The sequence below is a fragment of the Arachis ipaensis genome, chromosome B7 (assembly GCF_059453495.1).
Source record: "Arachis ipaensis isolate K30076 ecotype BB chromosome B7, ASM5945349v1, whole genome shotgun sequence".
Classification (NCBI taxonomy): Eukaryota; Viridiplantae; Streptophyta; class Magnoliopsida; order Fabales; family Fabaceae; genus Arachis; species Arachis ipaensis.
In genome coordinates, this window is record NC_142442.1 from 3977062 (window position 1) to 3998628 (window position 21567).

General features: G+C 29.1%; 1 protein-coding gene across 2 annotated transcripts; it reads right to left on the reverse strand.

Annotated features, from left to right (window-relative positions):
• Positions 1 to 392: 392 nt before the first annotated feature.
• On the reverse strand, positions 393 to 5873 carry LOC107609117 (mitogen-activated protein kinase 20). Of its 2 annotated transcripts, none has more exons than XM_016310954.3 (10): positions 5231 to 5873; positions 3727 to 4135; positions 3383 to 3510; positions 3182 to 3241; positions 2754 to 2903; positions 2501 to 2656; positions 2108 to 2319; positions 1897 to 1998; positions 1248 to 1360; positions 393 to 1099 (listed from the first exon to the last, which is right to left on the reverse strand). In XM_016310954.3, exons 1-10 carry the CDS (start codon positions 5252 to 5254, stop codon positions 633 to 635), a joined length of 1821 nt encoding a protein of 606 aa, XP_016166440.2. In that variant the 5' UTR covers positions 5255 to 5873; the 3' UTR covers positions 393 to 632. The 2 variants fall into 2 exon arrangements, with proteins under 2 accessions (XP_016166440.2, XP_020962682.1); XM_021107023.2 differs by lacking the exon at positions 5231 to 5873 and adding an exon at positions 4619 to 4835.
• Positions 5874 to 21567: the final 15694 nt, after the last annotated feature.

The following is a 21567-nucleotide window of genomic DNA, read 5'->3' on the forward strand; positions in this document are numbered from 1 at the left end:
AAAAAAAAAAAGTGTATCAAGAATTTTCCTTATGCCATGATGAAAAGAATAAATTTTCCTGTGTTGACTTCACACTCAAGCTTATTTTGTCCATTTTTCTAAGAAAAAACTAACACTTCCAGAATCATTCACAATCACCATTTTTAATATATAATAAAAATTTAATTTTGATGCACTAACAGTATAAAACGCTTTACACAGTCGTACAATTACAACCGTCTTTTTGGATGACCATTCACATGGTCAATATGAAAAATAATTATTTTTGCTAATATGACGTTTTGTGATTGGATGCAAGTGTAAAACAATTTTACACTGACAGTGCATCAAAATTAAATTCTATATAATAATACTTCAAAAATACACATAAGAAACAAATTAGGTCATTAATATTCCCAAAGAACACATTAGATGTTTATTCATATTGTTGTAACCAAAGTTTACATCATTTTTTGGGAAGAAAAAAAGCTTTGCTTTCTAGGGAAGGCACTAACTCATGTCATTTTTTACACAGAAAGAAAGAAGCAAGAAAGGAAAAAACACCACCAAATATTATAGTTACTACATTAACAAGAAACCTTCTTCTTTTCTCTACACAAAGAGCCACAATATTCACAACACAAACCTTTCTTTTAGAACATCCTTGTCATGCCATACTGAACAGGTCCAACCTTTCTATGAGCAGTGGCACCGGTTGTGGCCGTGGCCGCAGCACCAATGCCGCCATATTGATGAGCTTTTGATTGAAGCAAGTTTGTGTCAATGGCTATTCTATGGTTATTATTATTATCATCTTGTTCTATCTTGTTCACTCCTATTGCCCTTGTCATGAAAAAAGGGTTAGTATCAATGTTGATGGCTATGTCTGGTGCTATTTTCGCATTCACTCCACATTGCTGAGGGCCATGTTTTGGTTTCAAAGGCACCCCCTTTTCGGCGTCTTGGTGTCCGGTGGTTGATCTTTGGTAATAGTACGTGGCAGGAACGGTTTGAGAAGGAACAAAAGAACCTCTGATGAATGTCCTCGGATCGAAAGAGTCCTTGACGATACTACCATACTCATACGGGACAACGGGACCAACTACTTTCCCGGGTTTTGCTGAAGATAAAAGCGTCGAGAATAGTGATTATATTACTGATGGTTTCGCCGTCACTTTTGGTATATCCTCGGATCAATGTATCTCTGGATATATATATAGTGAGAGGGACGGAGAAAGTTATAAACTATGATGATAGCAATCACATACCTGGTGGAATTCTTTGATTGTTATTATATTCCTCGGCCGGTTGCCGGTTTTTGCTCGAAGCATTGTTTGATTGCTCTTTTTGGGCTACCATATTCGAATGAACAACCGTTGACCTATCAATGGTAAAATCAAATGAAGTCACCTAAGTATGAACAAGTAACTATCAAATTATGATCCTTATGAATTGAATGAGAACAGTTATCATGAGACGGCATTAAGAGAATGAGGGATAATTTAGGTCCTCCTATGAATGATATTGTCCGTCCATACCATGTATAAAACCTAGCTTCTTAAACAAACATTGGCAGACAGGGAACATGCACAACTATCGCATGTCACAACTCGCTCGCTCACCAAGGTTGTCATTTTGTATTTACTTAATCTTAGAAAAGTGCATCAACATCTACATAGAAAAAATAGCAATGTCCCATAAGGTATAAACAATACTATGACACTATGTATTGCTATGTAACAGCATCCGGATTCGATTGAATTAGAGCTAAATTGCATAGTTAGAATGAGATGCTCTAGACTGGTTTCCTGTTGCATATGCACAAGAATTTAATCTGTCATCTTAAAATTTATCACAGTAGATACTGCTCAACTAAAGTAACCTTGTGTTGACAATTAATTGTTGCAAACAAATCACCTTGGAAGCGATACATGTTTTCGTTCAAGTGGCATAACTGGACTACTTTTGCCACCATTTTCCTCAAGATGAGCAAACTGCTTTTTGAATTGATCAACAGCACTGTAGGATATATTATACCAAATGAAGGTTAACGAGAAAATATTCGGGAAGGAAGTATCAAATATGAATACCAAATTACCAATGAAAAATGGTAACATAACAAACTAACCTTGGATAAAGGAAATTAGCCCTCTCCGTTCCATTTATGTAGTCTTTCAAAAGTTGGGGATGGTACTCTAAAATCTCACGAAAAATTAGCTCTCGGATTTCTTCCTTTGTGACTCTTCGCCTTTCAAATTCAAACTCCATTTTCGTGATAGGATGACAGGATGGTTCCCTCTCCACCTTTGCTAATCCCTTGAAGTAAGGATCAGCTAATGCCTGAAAAAACCAAAAAACTTTAAATATCTTAAGCAAGCAAGTCAACATAATTCTATGAATGTGGATGCTCTACATCACTCTTATAACTTCTAGAGTTTCAAAAGAAAATCATGAAGCAGTCGATTATCAAACTAAATTCGTTTTCAACATACACAAAGAAATGGAGCACAATATAACAAACCTCTTGAGCAGTAGGCCTGTCTTTCGGGTCAAAGGCAAGTAATCTTTCAAGTAGTCGTAATGCTAAAGGATCTGCATTAGGAAACTTCTGTGCAAATGGCACAGGCTGCTTCTTCCGCATACTAGTTAGGTATCTCCTAGCCTTATCATTGCGTACCTACATCCAACAGAATCACGAGCAGAACAATAGTTAGTGGAAACAAATAAGCAATACGATTAGAAATTCAGAGGTCCGTTTATGGAGGGAGAATTACTCGGGATATAGTATCCAGCGAAGGAGTTCCAAGCAGATCGGTCATCAGATCCAACTGATGGACAACATTTTTTCCAGGGAAAAGTGGCTTTCCTAATAATACTTCTGCGAAGATGCAACCTATACTCCATATGTCGATTGCTGGAGTATACTGCACGCAATATGTTAGCTCATTATGCGATAGAAAACTAACAGAAACAGATAGAGCTAGTAGATTATCCATTAATAATAGATTGATCTCAGGGCTTACATTTAGCTAATGATGGAAAAGAAGACAACAGAAAGCATGAATCATGGGTTGATAAGCAATTGCAATTTCTACACACAAAGCTAATGAGTATGAATGCCGGCATAACGAAACAAGACTACACATATGTACTTTCTCTCCGACTTATACACAATCAAAAAGGATCTTTGAGAAAGTCATACCTTTGAGTAAAACGATCCACAAAGCTCCGGTGCTCTATACCACCTTGTCGCAACGTAATCCTATAGATGTGAATTAAGTTAGAAAATATCATCCATACTTCCCCAGGATTTTTATATGGAAAATGAAAAAAATTTCTCCAACAAGGTATAGGTACAAAGAAAGGTAGAAAGTGAACAGAGATCATGTGGAAAGTGCAATACCGTCCAAAATACTGTTGTTGGTGTGTCGGTGAAAGCGACTCTTGCTAACCCAAAATCACAGATTTTAAGTTTACAGTTTGCATTGGCCAGTATATTCTTTGGCTTCAAGTCTCGATGATAGACATTTGCTGCATTGAGTAGACAAGTGTTAGATGAGCAATTTTGACATCAGGCAGAAACTTGTAGAAAAAGCAAAGCATCATCAACCACAGATAGAAACCATATTTTGCACATTCCTAACATCTTTCTTAAGACAAGTGCCTGAGCAATGATACATTAACAACACGATGTGCATTTAGATAAGATCAGTCATGAAGAAGTAACTATTAGATATTAAAATATACCGGTGTGAATATACTTCAATGCTCGAAGTAACTGGTAAAGGAAAAATTGATAGTGCTCCTTTGTCAAGTCATCATTGGCTTTAATGACTTGATGTAGATCCGACTCCATGAGCTCGAAAACAACATAAATGTCCTTAAATTCCCTCCTAGAAGGAGGCATCATGACATGTTTGATTTCAACAATATCAGGATGTCGAAGAAGTCTAAGCAACTTTATCTCCCGGAGAATGCGTGCAGCATCGGATATATGCTCAAATATATCATGAATCTTTTTTATTGCAACTTTTTCACCGGTATGAGTGTCAATAGCTGAACATACAACACCATAACTTCCTTTCCCGATGACTTCTTGAATTTTGTACCGGCTGGCATCCCCATAATCAGAGAAAAACTCCATCTCCATTGAACTCTGTAGCAAAGATAATCAAGTTCTTCCACAAATCAAAATCAGGCAAATCCAAAATTGATTCCAATCAAGCTAAGGCCACAAAGCGATTGCAAATTTTCATAAGTGATGAATAGAAATTAAAACCAAAACTGCAAGTATTCTTGGCTGTGTAGAAAATTTATATGGGAGATATCTCAGGACTCACCATTAAAGTTAATAGACATAATACAAATATGTACGTTTGTTAAAATTTACATAAAGGAACTTCCACAGCATTACATAATCATAGACAGAAAAAGAGGATAGATTACATATGCAGGAACATGATCATGTCAAGCATAGAATGATAGAATTGAATAACTTAAACAAACTAATAAACATAGAGAGAAAAATTGTCTCAATACAACAACTCACTCCAATGTACTATATTAACATAACAACCCATAGAAGAAGCAAAAACTTTAGCATATAGAATATTAGAACCACTAAATATATATCACAAACCAATCTTTAACTTCAAAAAGCCAAAAGCTTTTTCTCTTTCTACAATCAACCGGTTCTTCTCATTTCACTCATTCTACAATCTGATTTTTGGAGAGTCAACCATGTATGATGAATTGATGATGATGATGATAATGCAGCTCAAGCGTGTACAGCACATAAGTGCATAACACAAGACGTAGAAAAAAAGAAAAGCAAAAGGGGTAGATAGATTGAAGTTGAAAGAACAACCTCCTATGAACACCACATATAGATGGTAATTTCTAACAAAAATAACGATGGTGAAATATAAGATTTGCCAAACATGCCGTTATCCTACTACAGTAACAAACACTTTGGGGACAGAAAAATTACATCACGTGTTGTATGTACTTAAACTTAATATCAGAAAAAAAGAGATAACATGGCCCCTACATTGAACCAGCTCAGCATATATAGAAACATGTTCCTAAACCTCAACCACATACTTCAGAGTACTTAAAATTCACATCAAACACAATCACAAACAAATAATTCATCATCCTCTAAATAATTCAACTAATCAAAACAATAAAAAGCTGTCTTCATTGTTCATCATTCACTCAAATATGTAATAAAAACTTGTAAAAAACCCACCTTTTTTCTTTGATCTTGCTGCATTCTTATATGGCAAGTGGCAACACCTACAAAAGCTTCCAATTCCAAAAAAAGGATGACCCTATTGAACGAAAAACACAAAGCTTCTGAAAAAAATTGTTGTTTCCTCAGAGAGAATTCAGCCACATTTGCCCCACCTACCCCTACTTCGAATCACAAGACCACAATCCGAACTCACTATTCTCTTCCCCAAATCCCTCAACGAACATAGAACCCAAATGAGACCCCACATGCACTCCAATTCCGGCACAAAGCTCACAAAATAGCGGAACGAATAGCCACCACAACAACCCTTGATCATGAAGCAATGAAGCTCCAACCTTGCAACAAAAAAGCTCTCATTTTTGGAAAACTTTCACACACCCCAGAAAAGGATCGAAGCTCTGGAACACCAAAACCACAACAAGAACACGTTTTGAGGTTGTTGAGAGGTGAAAGAGGGAAACTTGAGACACAGTACTAAGAGAGGATTATAATATAAGCGTGCGTTGATCCTGCACACCGACACAGAGAGAAAGGTGAAAATTTTGGAGAGGTTTTTGAAGGTTAAAGCGAGCTTAAAGCTAAAGGGGTTGGTGCTTGGCTTGTGTTTGTTGTGTTGCGTTGTTTCCTTATCCAAAAACGTACGAGATACGGAGCATAATGTACTAAGTGGCGTATAAGTGTAATTTTCAGAGGGTATTGAGGGTATTATTGTAATTTCATTTTGTGGGAGACAAGTGTCAGATACTAGTACTGTTACTCTGTAACATGTTGTATTGTACTCTTCACTGTGTTGGCAGGTTATGTTTCTGACACGTGGCAAGGTTGGCAGGTTATTTTCTTTTTCTAAAAAAAGAAGGAAGGAAATAATGGACTAAAAACTTTTATTATGAAAGATAAATGTGTGTAATTTAATTTTGTTGGTGGTGCACTGGTGTATGTATTTTTATTTTGATATGGGAATCAGTAATTGATAGGTTCAATTACTTTGTAAGTTAATTTTTAAAATTTTTTTAATATCAAATCCCTCCGATTTGTTTGTTACGATTTTAAAAAAAAAATAATTCATAAAAAGGAAGGTCCAATTTTGGTTCTTAACAAATTAGATGGTCTGATTTTTTTCTGATTTTCACATTTTAAATAAAAAAGTTTTACATTTAAAAATAATACCTTTATAATCCATAATCCTAAAAAATATAATTTTCACCCCAATATCAAAAATAATTTGTGGAAATAATGTCATTAATTTTGATATTTTTTTAAATATAATTTAATTTTGATACATTAAAATTATAAAATAATTTTATACATATATCTAATTATATAATGTCACATCAATAAAAATAATTATTTTTTATATTAATTATATAAATAATCATAAAAAATAAATATGATTATATGATTATATAAAATTTATTTTATACTGTTAGTGCATCAAAATTAAATTCTTTTAAACAGACATAAAAATTTAAGCAAAGTTGACATGTGACATATTTGATAAGTAAAAAATCGATTTTTCTTTTCTAAAAAAAGGTAGTAAATTATTCCATTGCTGAATATATAAAGTAAGTGTAATATAAACTAAAATTTATTTTTTATATGATATGAATTTCTTCTACTCGTGTAATTTTCTACTATTTTTATTTTTAAGATATTGTTTTTTCTTTTATTTTATTTTTGTTTTGGAATATATATTATAAAACAGAGAGAATATATATATTTTTGTATGCATTTTCTTCTAATAGAATTTGATTTGAATTATGTAAACTAGTGCATTATAGGAATTAATACGTTATTAATTTATTTTTTATAAATTAAATATGAATAATAATAAATTTAATATTAGTTAAGATGATAAATATGTTATATTAAAACTAAAATATTATGAATTTTTACTAATGAAATTAGAAAAATAATTTTTTTTACAAGGGTATTTTTAAAAAATGACTGTACACTAATTTTGTTTATATTCTCAAGTGGGTATAGCGATAACAAAACACAATATATAGGTAGGAATGAATAATGTAAAAAGTTTCATATAATTATTTAATTATATTTTTTGTTTTTATTTTTATTAACATAACATTACATCATTAAATACAAATATAAAATTATAGAGTAAATAATATTTTTTATTATTGAAATTTGGTAAAAATTTTAAAAATATTCTTAAGTTTTATTTTGTATTAATTTTGTTCGAAAAATTTTTGATTTGCATCAAATATATTCATATGGCTAATTTTTTAAAAAATTTAAGACCAATTTAACAACAATAATTTTATAATAACAATTCTCAACACAAACAAATAAAACATAATTTTCATATATTATTGTTAGATTAATCTTAAATTTTTTAAAAATTTAACTGTCAAAAATATATTTAATACAAATAAAAATCTTTAGAACAAAATTAAAATAAAATAAAATAAAATTTAAAAATATTTTTAACATTTTTGATAATTTCAAAAACAAAAAAATATACTACTCATAACTATATTTATAGTTTTTATACTGACATTGACTTAGAAAGCTTTTTTTCAATAACTAGCTATATGCATGTAAACATATAATTTACTAGATATATGTGCCTCATATTTCACTTTCAATTTTAAATTCTCTGACCACATACTCCATAATGGTGCCATTTTCAGTCATTTTAATGAATCAATGAAAAAGTTTATATGATGTTGAAGAAAACTTGTAGGTTACCACAATCGTGGCCATCAAAATATGAAAAGAACAATAAATTAATAAATGGGGAGTTTTAGGAAAAGAAATGTCCATATATATATAATCTGAATGCAAATAATAATCTCTTCATAATATTGTAATTTTTTTAATTGTGAAATTTAAATTAAAATGAGTATTCGAACACTTCTTATAATTCAATCAATTAATTCATCAGAGAAAACTTTATTTAAAAGCCTTCTATTCTCCATTAGAGTTTAGTTAACATATTTCTGTAAGACACATAATAAATTTATTATTAATAAAACATTTTAATTTTTTAATAAATACAGAATAAATATATTATAAATTTAATTTTTTATATTTTTAATATAAGCTTTTTAATTTATAAATTTAGAGCATAAAATAGATAAATTTTATCTATTATCTATTATATGTTATTAAAATTAGATTTTTTTTCAATTAATAATATAGTTAACGTAGTATATTTTTAAAAGTATTTCTTGATTTATTTTATTTGATTCATTTAAATATATTTTAATTAATTGATTGATTGATTGATTTAATTGAGATAAGTACTAAATTATTGAATATTTTGTTTGATTTCAATAACTAAACTATAAAACTGTGTTTAGAAGAGAAATTAGAAGACAGAAATTAAAACACAGAGACTAAACTAAATCTTTGTATTGTATCTAGTATAAAGTATATAGAATTGAATTGTGTCTCAATATCTTATTGAAAAAAGAAAAGTAGAATTAGATTTAGAATTTGAAAAATTGAATGTAGTTAATTTTGAAAATAAATATTACTAAAGATTCACTTTCTATCTCTAAAAATTTCAGTTGCATGTATTCTCATTTTTTAGAAGTAGTGAAGGGATTGAAATTTTGTATCCTGAGATTAAAATTTTAGTTATTATCTCTAACTAACAAACACAATATTGAGTTATAATCCCCAATTTCTGTTTCCAAACGTTACCTAATTAATTAATTATTTGATTTGACTAAAATAAATAAATTAATTTTGTTTTTAATTTACATTAATTTTTTTATCTTATGTATTTTAATTAATGATTTTTAAAAGTGTAATAAATAATTATTTATTTGATTTATTTGAAATAAATATTAAATTATTTAATATTTTATTTGACTATATTAACCATAACTAATTAATTATATTAATTATTTAATTTAACTGAAATAAATAAATAAATTTTATTTTAATTATATTATTTTTTTGTTTTATGTATTTTAATTAATATTTTTTAAAAGTGTTATAATTTTTACTATTTATAAGATATGTTTTATTTATTTAATTTATTTTATTGAGCCAAATAATTATATTTAATTTGTAAAAATGTTATTTATACATTAAAATTAGCCATTAAAATCAGTCACTATGTATGTATACATAAATACATATGTTGTTTAATAAATTTTTAATGTGTATTTTATATTTCAACATGTATTTTAAATTAGTGACTGATTCTGATTGTGACTGTGTTAACCAATAGAGTGACACTGATGATGAGGATTATGTTAAAAGATGAAAGAACAAGAAAAAGAAGTTATTTTTTACCCCTTACTCTTTTAAAAGACCTGAGCCTCTTGATGATGATAGAGCAGCTCCAATGGCCAAAAAGAGACCCATGCTCAAGAAAACAAGATTGTCCAGAAAAAAGCTCTATTGTTTATTTATTATATCAATTATTTAATTTAATTCATTCAAAAATATATTATTTGATTTAATTTAATTTATTGTCACATTAATGTTTGGGTAAAAAATTTCTCTTCATTTTTTCTTGATTTTAAATATTTTTATTTTAAATTTTAAATTTTTATTCATTGTTTATTCTTTTATATCAAATATAATATTTTGATTAATATTTTTTTATAATTTATTGTCTAATAATTATATGTCTACCATCAATTATATGATTATAAATATTTTTTAATTTATAAAAAATATAATTTCATTCCTTCATTTTCTGTTTTACCTATCTTTGTATTTCATAACTTATTTACTGTAAAAAATTATACATGTTAAAAAAGAATCTTATTTTTTTACCAATTATTCGTCTATTCGATAATATTTTCAATTCTTCTCTTGTATTATGCATTATTTCTACTCATTGATTTTAATTTTTTTAAGTTTAATTAATCTGTTGGTCGCTATAATTTTACCAAATTTATAATTAGGTATATATATATATATATATATATATATATATATATATATATTTCAATTGGAGAAACCTGGCGAAAGCTAGTGCACTCTAGGCAAAGTAGGGAGTGCAGCACTCTTTAAAAGTTAACCTGCTATCAAAAGTAATTAGGTAAATTAAATTTATTTATTATTATTTTTTTTGTCATGGGCTGAACAAACAAACAGCCACTAACAAAAAAAAACTAATTCGCTCGTTTAACACAGAACTATCTTTATACCAGAAGAGTACTCAGAAAAATTTGATCGATTTCCTCGGTTATTCTGTTATTGTTGATGTGATGTCTTCAAGCATTTTCATGGTTTTGTTTGCTAGCAGGTGCTTCCACTATTGTTCTGTCTAGCCACATATTTTGACGCTCTTGAATCCACCCCATTCCACATCTACCATAAATGGACATTCAAAGCCCGAAAAATTGCTGCCATAGAAAAGGAAGAAGCTGTCTGTCGCCGCTGCTGGTTGGCTAACTCCAAACGTAAAACTGATTCTGTAGAAGAACCGGTCTCCATAAAGGCACCATAATTCTCAGATGACAACGCAATCAAAGCACAAAATACATGACAGTTACAACAAGTCCATTATCTTTTATTTCAAATTATCCTCAACGTATACGTAATAGAATGAAAAATTAAAATACAATTATATTTAAACAATTATTTGTATTATTTGTATTAATTTATTCAAAAAATAACTAAATTTTGAAGCTAATTGGTATAAAATATTACGTATATAAAACTAAGAAAAATTTTTATTTGTATAAGAATGAGCCTAATAAATAATTATTTTATTTAATATATAATTAAGAGTATTTCTTTCTTTGCCAACGAGTTATAGTTCAAATGACATAGTCTCTATATTCACCTAAGAGTTAGTAAAAAAAAAATACTTTTTTTTATTAACTTTTTTAAATATTAATTATTTATTTTACATACAATATAAAAATAAATGAATATAATATTTATTGAGTAGACGCAGTTACGTAAAAAAAATTTATTGTCATAGTATTTGAACCAAAGAAAAAAAATATTATTTTAAGAAAAGCTAATAATATATTTTTAATAATATTCTTAATACAAAATAATAAATTTTAAATATTTTTTTAAATAATATATATTAACTAAAATAATATAATTATCCCAAATAATATATTATAAATATAGTAAAATGACATATTTCAATAAAAAAATTATTAATAAAAACTTATATGAATTTTTGTTTCGCACAAAATAAAATTATTATATGTTTGTTTGCTTTTTACGTTGTATATATATATTTTTAATTAAATTAGTATAATACAAAATCTTTTATCATTCTTTTCATATTTAATTTTTTAATTTTGTTTCTCACAAAATAAAATTATATATATATAACACAAAATTTTTTATCATTATGTTTATATTTAATATTATATATATATATATATATATATATATATATATATATATATATATATATATAACACAAAATTTTTTAGCATTGTGTTTATATTTAATATTATAATTTTATTTCACACAAAATAAAATTTATTTAAATTTTAATATTATATACATAATATATATTTAATATTATTTTTTTTAAGATTTTAATATATCTTTTTTTCTAGATTTAGTACATGAATTTTCAACTTATTTTTTATGTATTATTTATTTTAATTCTAAAGTCCAATAATTTTTTTTACAGACATGTTGTTTTTAATATTTATATACTATTTTTTTTATTTTGAACTTCAGCCCAATACCTGACACTTACAAAAAAAATCTAAAACTTATCAAAAATGATTAACCTGATTAACAGGTTACCTTTTTAAATCCAGACCATTCAAATAAAATATAATAAATGAAGAGTTCAGATTTACGAATTCACAAGGTGTGCAGCACTCCATACTTAGCAAGGAGCGTTTAAGGATGAGCCGGAAACCTATCATTTAATGGACAAATTACATAAATAAATAAGGTGTTGACCAAAACTACCCTATTACAATATTTTTAAAATGGTTATATTTCGATCATGTACTTATTCTATATAAATCATTACAGGATGTAGAGGATTTAAATTTTATATATAAACCTCTATAGGGTATGTAGAGGTTTATGTGAAAATTAACTAAGGTCGTAGTCACTAAAAACAATAGCAGATTATGAAAAAAACAACTTTAACACATAAAACACCATATGTTATAACGGTTTACGAAAATATTTAAATTTTATATCCAAATCTACTAAATACATACATAAATTAAATAAATAATTTAAAGTATTAAAATATAAATATTATAAAAATCTATTTAAATTTTAAAAATATAACATTTTAAATCAAAATGTAAACAATACCTAATTTTATTTATTATCAAATTTTATTTAATTGATTGATACTGGCTTACAAAAAATTGTAATCTTTCTTATTTCACTCTAAACTAATTGAACTTTAATTAATTACACTTTAATTTAAAATTTTATATTTTAAAAATATTTTTACATTTTTCTAATTTTGAGATTTTAATTATTTTGTATAAAATTAGGGTTATAATATAACTCCTTGCAAATCTATAAACTCTTAAAATATATCAATAAATAGTTCTTTAAGTTTGTAAGAATTATAAGGAGTTATATTATTGTCAAATTTGTATTCTAAAAAAAATTATAATTAATGTTTATCAATGACACTATAAATATATAATACTATATTCATATACACAAAAAATAAGATTCCCCTAATCACTTCACCATGCATGTCAATTTGCACAAAACGTTATATAATTTTTTCAAGATTAATATAATTTTAGATAAAAATAAAATTTAATATTTTAAACATTCTGAAAGTTACATATATATAATTGTTTATTTTTTAACCGAATAATAATATTTATTTCTTAAATTTTTGTAAATTTTTGTACATAAATCACATATATAATTTTTTTTAAGTCAATGTTAATCAATTGAATAAAGTGAGATAAGAAAAAAAAATATTAGATATTATTACACTTTAATTTAAAGATTACATTTTTAAAATTTAAATAGATTTTTTTTAATATGTATTTAGATTTTAATATTTAACATTATTTATCAAATTTATATATACATTTAGTAGATTTGGATATAAAATTTAAATATTTTCGTAAATTATTATAACCCGGCAGGATTTATGTATTGAACTTATTTTTTCATAAATCGTTACGCCTTCTAACGATTTATAACCTTAGTCAATTTTTATATAAATATCTACATTCTATAACGGTAGTTTATGTATAAATTTAAAATTCGTACATTTTGTAGTTATTTATATAGAATAAGTATAAAATCAAAATGTTAATTATTTTAGTAATGTTATAATTAAGTAATTTTGACTTATACTTTATTTATTTATTTATATAATTTGTCATAATTTAACAGTTGATAACAATTAGCAGTGAAATGCGTTGTAGTCCATATAGTAATTGTATTGCATCCCTACTTTCAAGTTTCAAATATTTAAATAATATTTATATTTTAGTAATTTTAGTTATTAATTTTAATTATATATTATATATAAAGTTTATGGTTGAAATTAATGACTAAAATTATTAAGATATTCCATATTTTTGAAATACCTAAAAACTTTTCTATACTTTACTGTAACAAAGAATTAAAGGCATATGGGAGGAGTATGAGGTAGGAGTAGTGTACTTTGCACTCAAAGCACAAACTTACGCGACATGCCACGTGCATCATAAATTCATAATAATTAATTATATTCATATTCAAACCGTGTTTCACGTTTACGTTTTCTCACACCTCCCCTTGCATTTTTACAAGCTTTCACACTATTAAGCATTAACTACTTTGAGGGTCTATCCTTTTCCGGTGTTTTATTTTTGGAAAAGTAGAGGTAAATTAAACAATGTAAATAATAGATATATCGGATGTTCATTTTATTAATGTACGGATAGTTATTTTAATATAAAATTTAGAGGATTAATTTGAAAGTGTAATGTATTTTTATTTGATTGGTAGTTATTCATATTGTTCAACAAAATCATTGTCCCCCTAGCATTCTTCTTTGTTTTTCTTTCTTTAGGATTGATTTAGGTCAAAAATATTATTTATACATTAAAATTAGTCATTAAAATCAATTATTAATATATTTATATATATTAATATATTTATAATTTAATTTATTTTTAATATATATATTTTATATTGATTATTAACTTTAATAACTATTTTAAAGTACACAGTATAATCAGATTTAGATATAGTGATACAGATTTATCAAATTTAAAATAAAGATATATTAAGGTTTGTTTCTTTTGTCATGGAAATATTTTCACATTATTAGAGAAGGGGATAGATTTAAGTGGGGAGGAAAAATGGATATAATAGTTTTTGCGTAGATTTAGAACGAAATTGGTGAATATTATCCGATCCTCTTTAAATTAGAGGGTAAGTTAATTATTCTTTGTAATATATTTTTTTATTATTAAGTGAAATAAAATTAACTGACTTATTATAATTAACTTTAATGTTAATCTAACTTAAATTTTGTTAATTTAATTAATTAATAATGATGTAACTTTTTTTGCAAATAATAACAATTATTCAAAATTTTAACTTTTTTTTTCAATTTATACACTTATTAATCAATTTCAATGGCAAAAATAAAAAATAAAAAAACAAAGAACAAATAAAAAAATTCAAGAGGCACAAAAAAATTAATTTTTTTAAAATTTTATCTCTCTTGATTTCTTAAATTTTTTGAAAAAAATAATAAAATATAAAATAGAACTTCTATAATAATTTTATAATTTGTAAAAAGTTATATCATAGTTAATTGATTAGGTTAACAAAATTTAGGTTAGATTAAGAAGAGTTATATCATAGTTAAAAATTATTAGAAAAAAATTATTTATATTTTATTATTATTTTTTTAAATTAAGAAAAACAAAAGAGAGAACATTTTAAAAATTTTAAATTTTGTGTGCCTCTTGAATTTATTTATTTATTTTTTTCTTTCGAAATTTTTTATATTTTGTGATTGAAATTGATTAATTATATATATAATTTGAGAAAAAAATTATAAAATTAAACTTTTTTAAATAATTTTTATAGTTTGCAAAAAAAGTTATATCATGATGAATTAATTAAATTAACAATATTTAGGTTAGATTAAAAGTTAAAATTAACAATGATAAGTTAATTTATTTTATTTCATTTAATAATAAAAAAGGGTAAATGACATATATAAACCAATGAGAAACAAAAAATTCACCAATCAGCCAAAACGAAAAATGGTTCATGAATCAACCAGAGACACTTTTTTATGAAGTTCGAATTAGAGCAATTCGAATTACTAACACACGCACACAAGCACTAATTCGAATCAACCTGCTTCGAATTACACAAACACTAATTCGAATCAGGGTGATTCGAATTACACACACACGTTATCCATAGTAATTCGAATTGACCAGTTTCGAATTACTCATTTTTCGTTCTCATAGTAATTCGAATTGGGATGTTTCGAATTACTCATTGTTTGGCTATAAAAGGAGTTCAAACCAACCTCATTCGAACCACTGTTCCAAAAGCATACCCCACCAAATCCTAGAGAAAACGACTCAAAAACGACTCCAAGAAAGGGTTGAGCAGAGTATTTAGCCGATGGAGAATAATCCGGACAGACTTTATCGGTTGGATGGAGTAGCCCATATAGCTGGTGTCATCAACGAATAGGTAAGTACGAACTCCTTTTTTTAAAAGTAGGATTGAGTAACTTATTTGTTTGTTTTTTATGTTATTTTAGTGGTTTTGATAGTGAATGACGTTGGTGACATTGTATGTGAATGAGTTTATAGTTTTTGTTAGTGATTTTGTATGTGGTTTGGTAAGCGGTTTTGCTAGCGATTTTGTAATCGGTTTTGGTAGTGGTTATGTTAGTCATTTTGCTGGTGGTTTTATTACTGGTTTAGTTATTGGTTGTGCTAGTGGTTTGTCTAGTGACTTTTTTAGTGGTTTCGTTAGCGGTTTTTTTATTAGTGGTTTTGTTACTAGTTTTGGTGGTGGTATTGTTAGTGGTTTTGTTGGTGGTTTTGTTAGTGATTTTGTTAGTGGTTTTGTAGTGGTTTTGCTAGTGGTTTTGTTAGTGGATTTCCTGAGTGGTTTTGTTGGTTGTTTTGGTGGTGGTTTTGTTGGTGGTTTTGTTAGTGGTTTTTGTGGTGGTTTTGTTAGTGGTTTAGGGTGTTGTATTGTTAACGGTTTTGTTAGTCGTTTTTCCTGGTGGTTTTGTTGGTGGCTTTGTTAGTGATTTTGTTGGTGATTTTGGTGGTGGTTTTGTTAGTGGTCTTCTTAGTGAATCAGCATTTATAGTGAATGATTAAATTTGTTTTTAATCATCTGGTACATTATATGTGCAGCCCCAGCGATGCATCTTGAGCATGTGACGGCAGCAGGGCATGTGTAAACCCCGGTTAAATTAGTAGATAATTAGTTAATAAATTAGTTTTTAATAAGTAGGATTAGAAATGTGAATATTATATTAAATTAGGGTAGAGCTCATTGAAACGAAAATTTTGACACTAATTTCGAAGAAAAGGGTCCAAAATTTGACCAAAAGAATCGAACCAGTTGAACTGGACCCGAACCGGGCTATCGGTCCAACCGGACCAGCCCTTTTAAATGAGCCCGAAAGCCCTTTCTTCCTCATTTCACCAGCAATCAGCGTGAAATGCTTCCAGGGAGGAGAAAACGTTCCTAACCCTTACGCCACTTTTCAAAATCCCGTAACTCCTCCTTTCGAGCTCCGATCGCCATATCGTTTGCGGCCACGCGTTCACCGCGTTGAGCTCTACATTTCTATCGGAACAATTTCATAGGTAACTTGCTATTTCACTTCAGCCTCTTATTTCCCACAATTTTCAAAATTTTAATGGGAATGTTGAATTTCTTTGATTTATGATGTTTTAGGATCCAATTAGCTTGGGAAAAACGTTCACTCTTACTTATGTGAAGCTTGGGTAAGGTGAGGATATGATAATTCTATTTTATTTTCATTGAATTTGAGCTTTGAGTATTAAATTGGATATATATGTGTTATGAATGTGTATTGGGTTGTGAATAAATAATTGGAGTTTGAAATTGTGAATACTGGAACTTGGAGGAAGCGGATTAGTTGAGGTTTTGAAGGCTGTGTTCTTTTAGGAAAATTGTCTTGGAATAATACTTGGGAATCGGCTAAGGTATGGTTTAGGTTTCTTGCATTTAATATATAATGTTCTGTGAAAACTTAGGCTAGATGACCATAGGATAAGTTGGAATGCACGTGTATGTTTAATGTTTAGTAATTTGTCGATGAATATATTTGGTTGAAGTTTATTGGATAATTAGTTATTAATTTTGGATGGTGAATGTTGTTATGTTAATTTGGAGAGAATTATGGTTGAATGTTATTATTGATGAACATGGTTGGTTTGATGCTTGTTGATTAACTAATGATTTGGTGAATTATTGATTTGAAGTATTTTGTGTTAGAAGCCTGGGATTAGTGAACTATGATCCTTAGTTGAATTTTGGTTGTTGGATTTAAATATTGTATGGGAATAATTGTTGATCTGAAGTAGATTTATTGTGGTGATTGTTATGATGATGAGGAAGGGTATGTTGAATTGAAAAGAAAGCAGGTTTGGACCCGAAAAAGGGTGGCAAAGTCCGAGTTTTAGAGGAGATGCTGCCGAAATTTTATAAAAATTAGAGATTTTATTTATATGATTATTTAAAAAGATTTAGATTCAAAGGTTATATAGTTTGATTTTGAGTTATTAAGAAAATGAGCATGTTTTAAGTTTGATTCATTTAGAAAAGAATGAATTATGTTTTGAATTGGAACTATTGATGGACGGAATGGGAGGTGTAATAATGAAGGATAAGGATTGAATATGATTGATGTATGATGATGAATGAAATGCGATTGAGAATGATGTGGATGTTGATGAATTATAATTGAATTATTTAAATGGCTTATGAATTTGAATAATCTGAGATACGAGATTCCCTGGATTAAGTGCCGTGGCTTGCCACCACGTGTACCAGGTTGAAAACTCGATACTCTGTTGACCCTACGACGTAAGTGTGACCGGGCACTATATAAATTCCCGGGAATGTTACCCCCATTGAGCAATATTGACTATATGAAAAAAAAAAAAAAAGCTATGCATTGACTCTTGGGGATGCACGTCGGGGGACCGTCTAAGGACAATTCATACTTGTCGGGTTGGCTGGATAACCGACAGATGAGCCTCATCAGCCATAGAACAGGCATACATCATATGCATATTACTTGAATTACTTGCTTGTGCTTTAATTGGGTGTGCCTATCTGTATTTGCCATGCTAAATGTGTATTTGTTACCTGCAGTAGTTGTAACCTTCTTGTGTTTGCCTTATCTGTCTATTTGTCTGTGAAAATGCATGAAGGGGTTGGAGGTATGGAGGAATGGCAGTATGGGATTTAGACTTAAGGTTAAGTTAAGTTAGGATTAAATATTTTTAGAGAACCACCTTTTATGGCTTCTGTTTAATACTTTAAGCTCTACAATCTGAGTGTCGGCGTTCTAGGATTGCCTCTGGTATTCCCAGGACCTTATATATTATGTGTGTGGCACCTTTACCATACTGAGAACCTCCGGTTCTCATTCCATACTATGTTGTTGTTTTTCAGATGCAAGTCGAGAGGCATCTCGTTAGGCGTCTGGACTCTTGAAGCGAAGTGGTTACATGATTATTTTGTTATGCTATGATGTATATATATATATATATATGTGTACTTGGTTTTCTCTCCGCATAACTTGTTATTTTGAGCCTCTTAGAGGTTTATGGAGAGGTAGGATTGTGTATATGTACTTTTGGGTTTTGGATATGTATGTATCTTTGGCACTCTATTCCTACTTCTGTCATCTTATGTTTAGTAGTTATGGTTTTTTTAGCACGCAAGTCAACTCGTTCCTTGAGCGTTGCGTTTTTATTTTGCGATTTTTATTCCCTCTATTCTTCAAGGCTCCTAGCATATTATAATTCTTCTGCTATTATATGTACTCATTTTATTTTAGAGGTCGTAATACCACATCACCTCTGTTTTATGGCTTAAGCGTAAAGCTTAGTGTGGTAGGGTGTTACAGCATGCGTCTAGATGAGAGGTATGTTCCATACTTGCAGATGGCCGGCTTATACCATCTTGCGAGGATGAACGAGAGATGGTTCATATTGGATGAGCCACTGGTTAGTGCTTTCGTTGAGCGGTGGCGTCCGGAGATGCACACATTTTATATGTCGTTCGGGGAGTGCACTATCACACTGCAGGACGTGGCGTACCAGTTAGGACTGTCGGTCGATAGACGTTATGTTAGTGGTTACCTGACAGATTTCCAGACGTACATCCAGGGTGGCCGCCCAGCTTGGGTGTGGTTCCAGGAGTTGCTTGGTGTGTTACCTCCTGCGAACAGGACTCGTCCTCAGCACTTCAACACTACCAGGCATCGTCAACTGATCCTAAGACCCACCGCGATAGCTCGTTGTATCACTCATCCCAATCACCATAGATATGGGCGACGGCCTTCTGCTTCGCCAACCAAACCCTCCTATAAGTCGGCCTAAACCCAAAGTGTGCCGCCGTCGCATTCAGCAGTACCTTGATGCTAACGGATGCATCAGCTCTAACCATTGGCATGATGAAGGCCGAGATCACATGATAGTCCAGACTCCTGTGGTCGCTCGAGATGGACGTCGCGAGACATGTATGAGGTCCGTTGTACCGTTTTACCTCCCAAACACCCTTGCGCTGCCGGAGACTTAGCCTAATCAACCATGTGCACCCATTTCCAAACTCAGAACACTTCCCTACATACCGGCGATAGTCGGACTCCACCACTTTGTACTGTACCCCGCGACGGATGCTATAAGTCTTCACACTTAACACAGCCTCATCTTTATCCTGAAACTGCTGACCAACCTGAAACTCTGTAAGACCACCAGTCTCTTGGGCATCTCTAGCACCAAATCCAGTAGGCTCCCCAGGAACCCCTTCATGTCTCATGGCATCCAAGTCCAAAGATGAAAAGTGCGGAGGGTACTGCTGTGGGTATTCACATTCGAACCCCCCGAGCTAGATACCACATCAACCAACTTCGCCAATAGCTCAGGTGTCCTAATCTCGGGAAACTGCCGACGACAATGAAACAGGACCTGCAAATCCTCATCACTCCCTATGCTGAAACAATCATACTTCACGGTTTCTTGTAGCACTGAGATCGGAATGCGATAGAATAATTTTTGAACCCGTTTCACGCCTAGCAGACCATGTTTCTAAAGTATAGAATTCACAAAGTCATCATATCTCGTCGTTGGCCTGATAAAAATACTTAGAGGATCCTTATCGGTGAACTTCACACCAGATCGTGTTTTTCTCTTAATTGATCCTCTGTGATTCACCAATACTACAAAACTCTCCTCACTAGTCATTTTGTCACTCTAATGAGATCAATTCACGTTCACACTATATTTATACACGTCTGGCCCTTTATAATTCCAAGCAGCATCATTCGAATTAAACTATTACTAATTCGAAGCTGGCCAATTCGAATTACTATTGATTGCGTGTGTGTATAGTTCGAATCAGGTTGATTCGAATTAGTGCTTGTGTGTGTGTAATTCGAATCAGTATGTGCCTAATTCGAATTACATGAAAATGTGTCTCTAGTTGATTCATGTATCGATTTTCAATTTGGCTGATTTGTGAAATTTTGGTTTGGCTTTGGCTTATTAACGCGCCATAAAAAAATATACCACAAAAAATAATTTACCTAAGAAGATTGAGTAGAATTCACTTTAGAAACGATAGAAATTCAGGTTTGGTTGTCTGTCTTTACTTATTAAAATTTTTTAAAATTGAATATTAGACTTATTCTTAATTTATAGTTTAATATATAAAATATTAGAAATTTAAGTGTTGTATGACTACTAATTATATGGATAAAATGTTTTCTTACGTAAAAAACAAAAACTACTTTGCGGGTATCCTTCTTAACAAAAAATATATCATGAAAACATATTAAATGAGTTATATTATCAATTTTATTAAATATAAAGAAAATGATTCTAATAATTGTATATCAAACAAACTCAAAAGATCGATAAGGATCAGATTAATAAATTTATGGATAAGAAATAATATATTTAAATTTAAATTCTAATATTGATATTTTAATTTTTATTTTTCAATAATTAAAAAAAACTCTATTAAATATATTTTATTTTTTTACTTCATTATTTTATCATCAATAACCGGACGAAAACCAAAACAATAACCAAACTAACAATCTATACAATGAAAAACTATTAATATATATACGTTTGATAGGTTTATCATTATTTCATTTGGTATTGATGATAGTTTTT

What these genes read in the sequence shown, in the direction of transcription:
- LOC107609117 (XM_016310954.3), bottom strand. Translation starts at nt 5,254, where the DNA reads ATGCAGCAAGATCAAAGAAAAAAG. An exon ending in ACAGGCCTACTGCTCAAGAG is followed by an intron (nt 2,320 to 2,500) that starts GTTTGTTATATT and finishes TGGTTTTTTCAG; the next exon opens with GCATTAGCTGATCCTTACTT. An exon ending in CAATCAAAGAATTCCACCAG is followed by an intron (nt 1,100 to 1,247) that starts GTATGTGATTGC and finishes TTTTATCTTCAG; the next exon opens with CAAAACCCGGGAAAGTAGTT.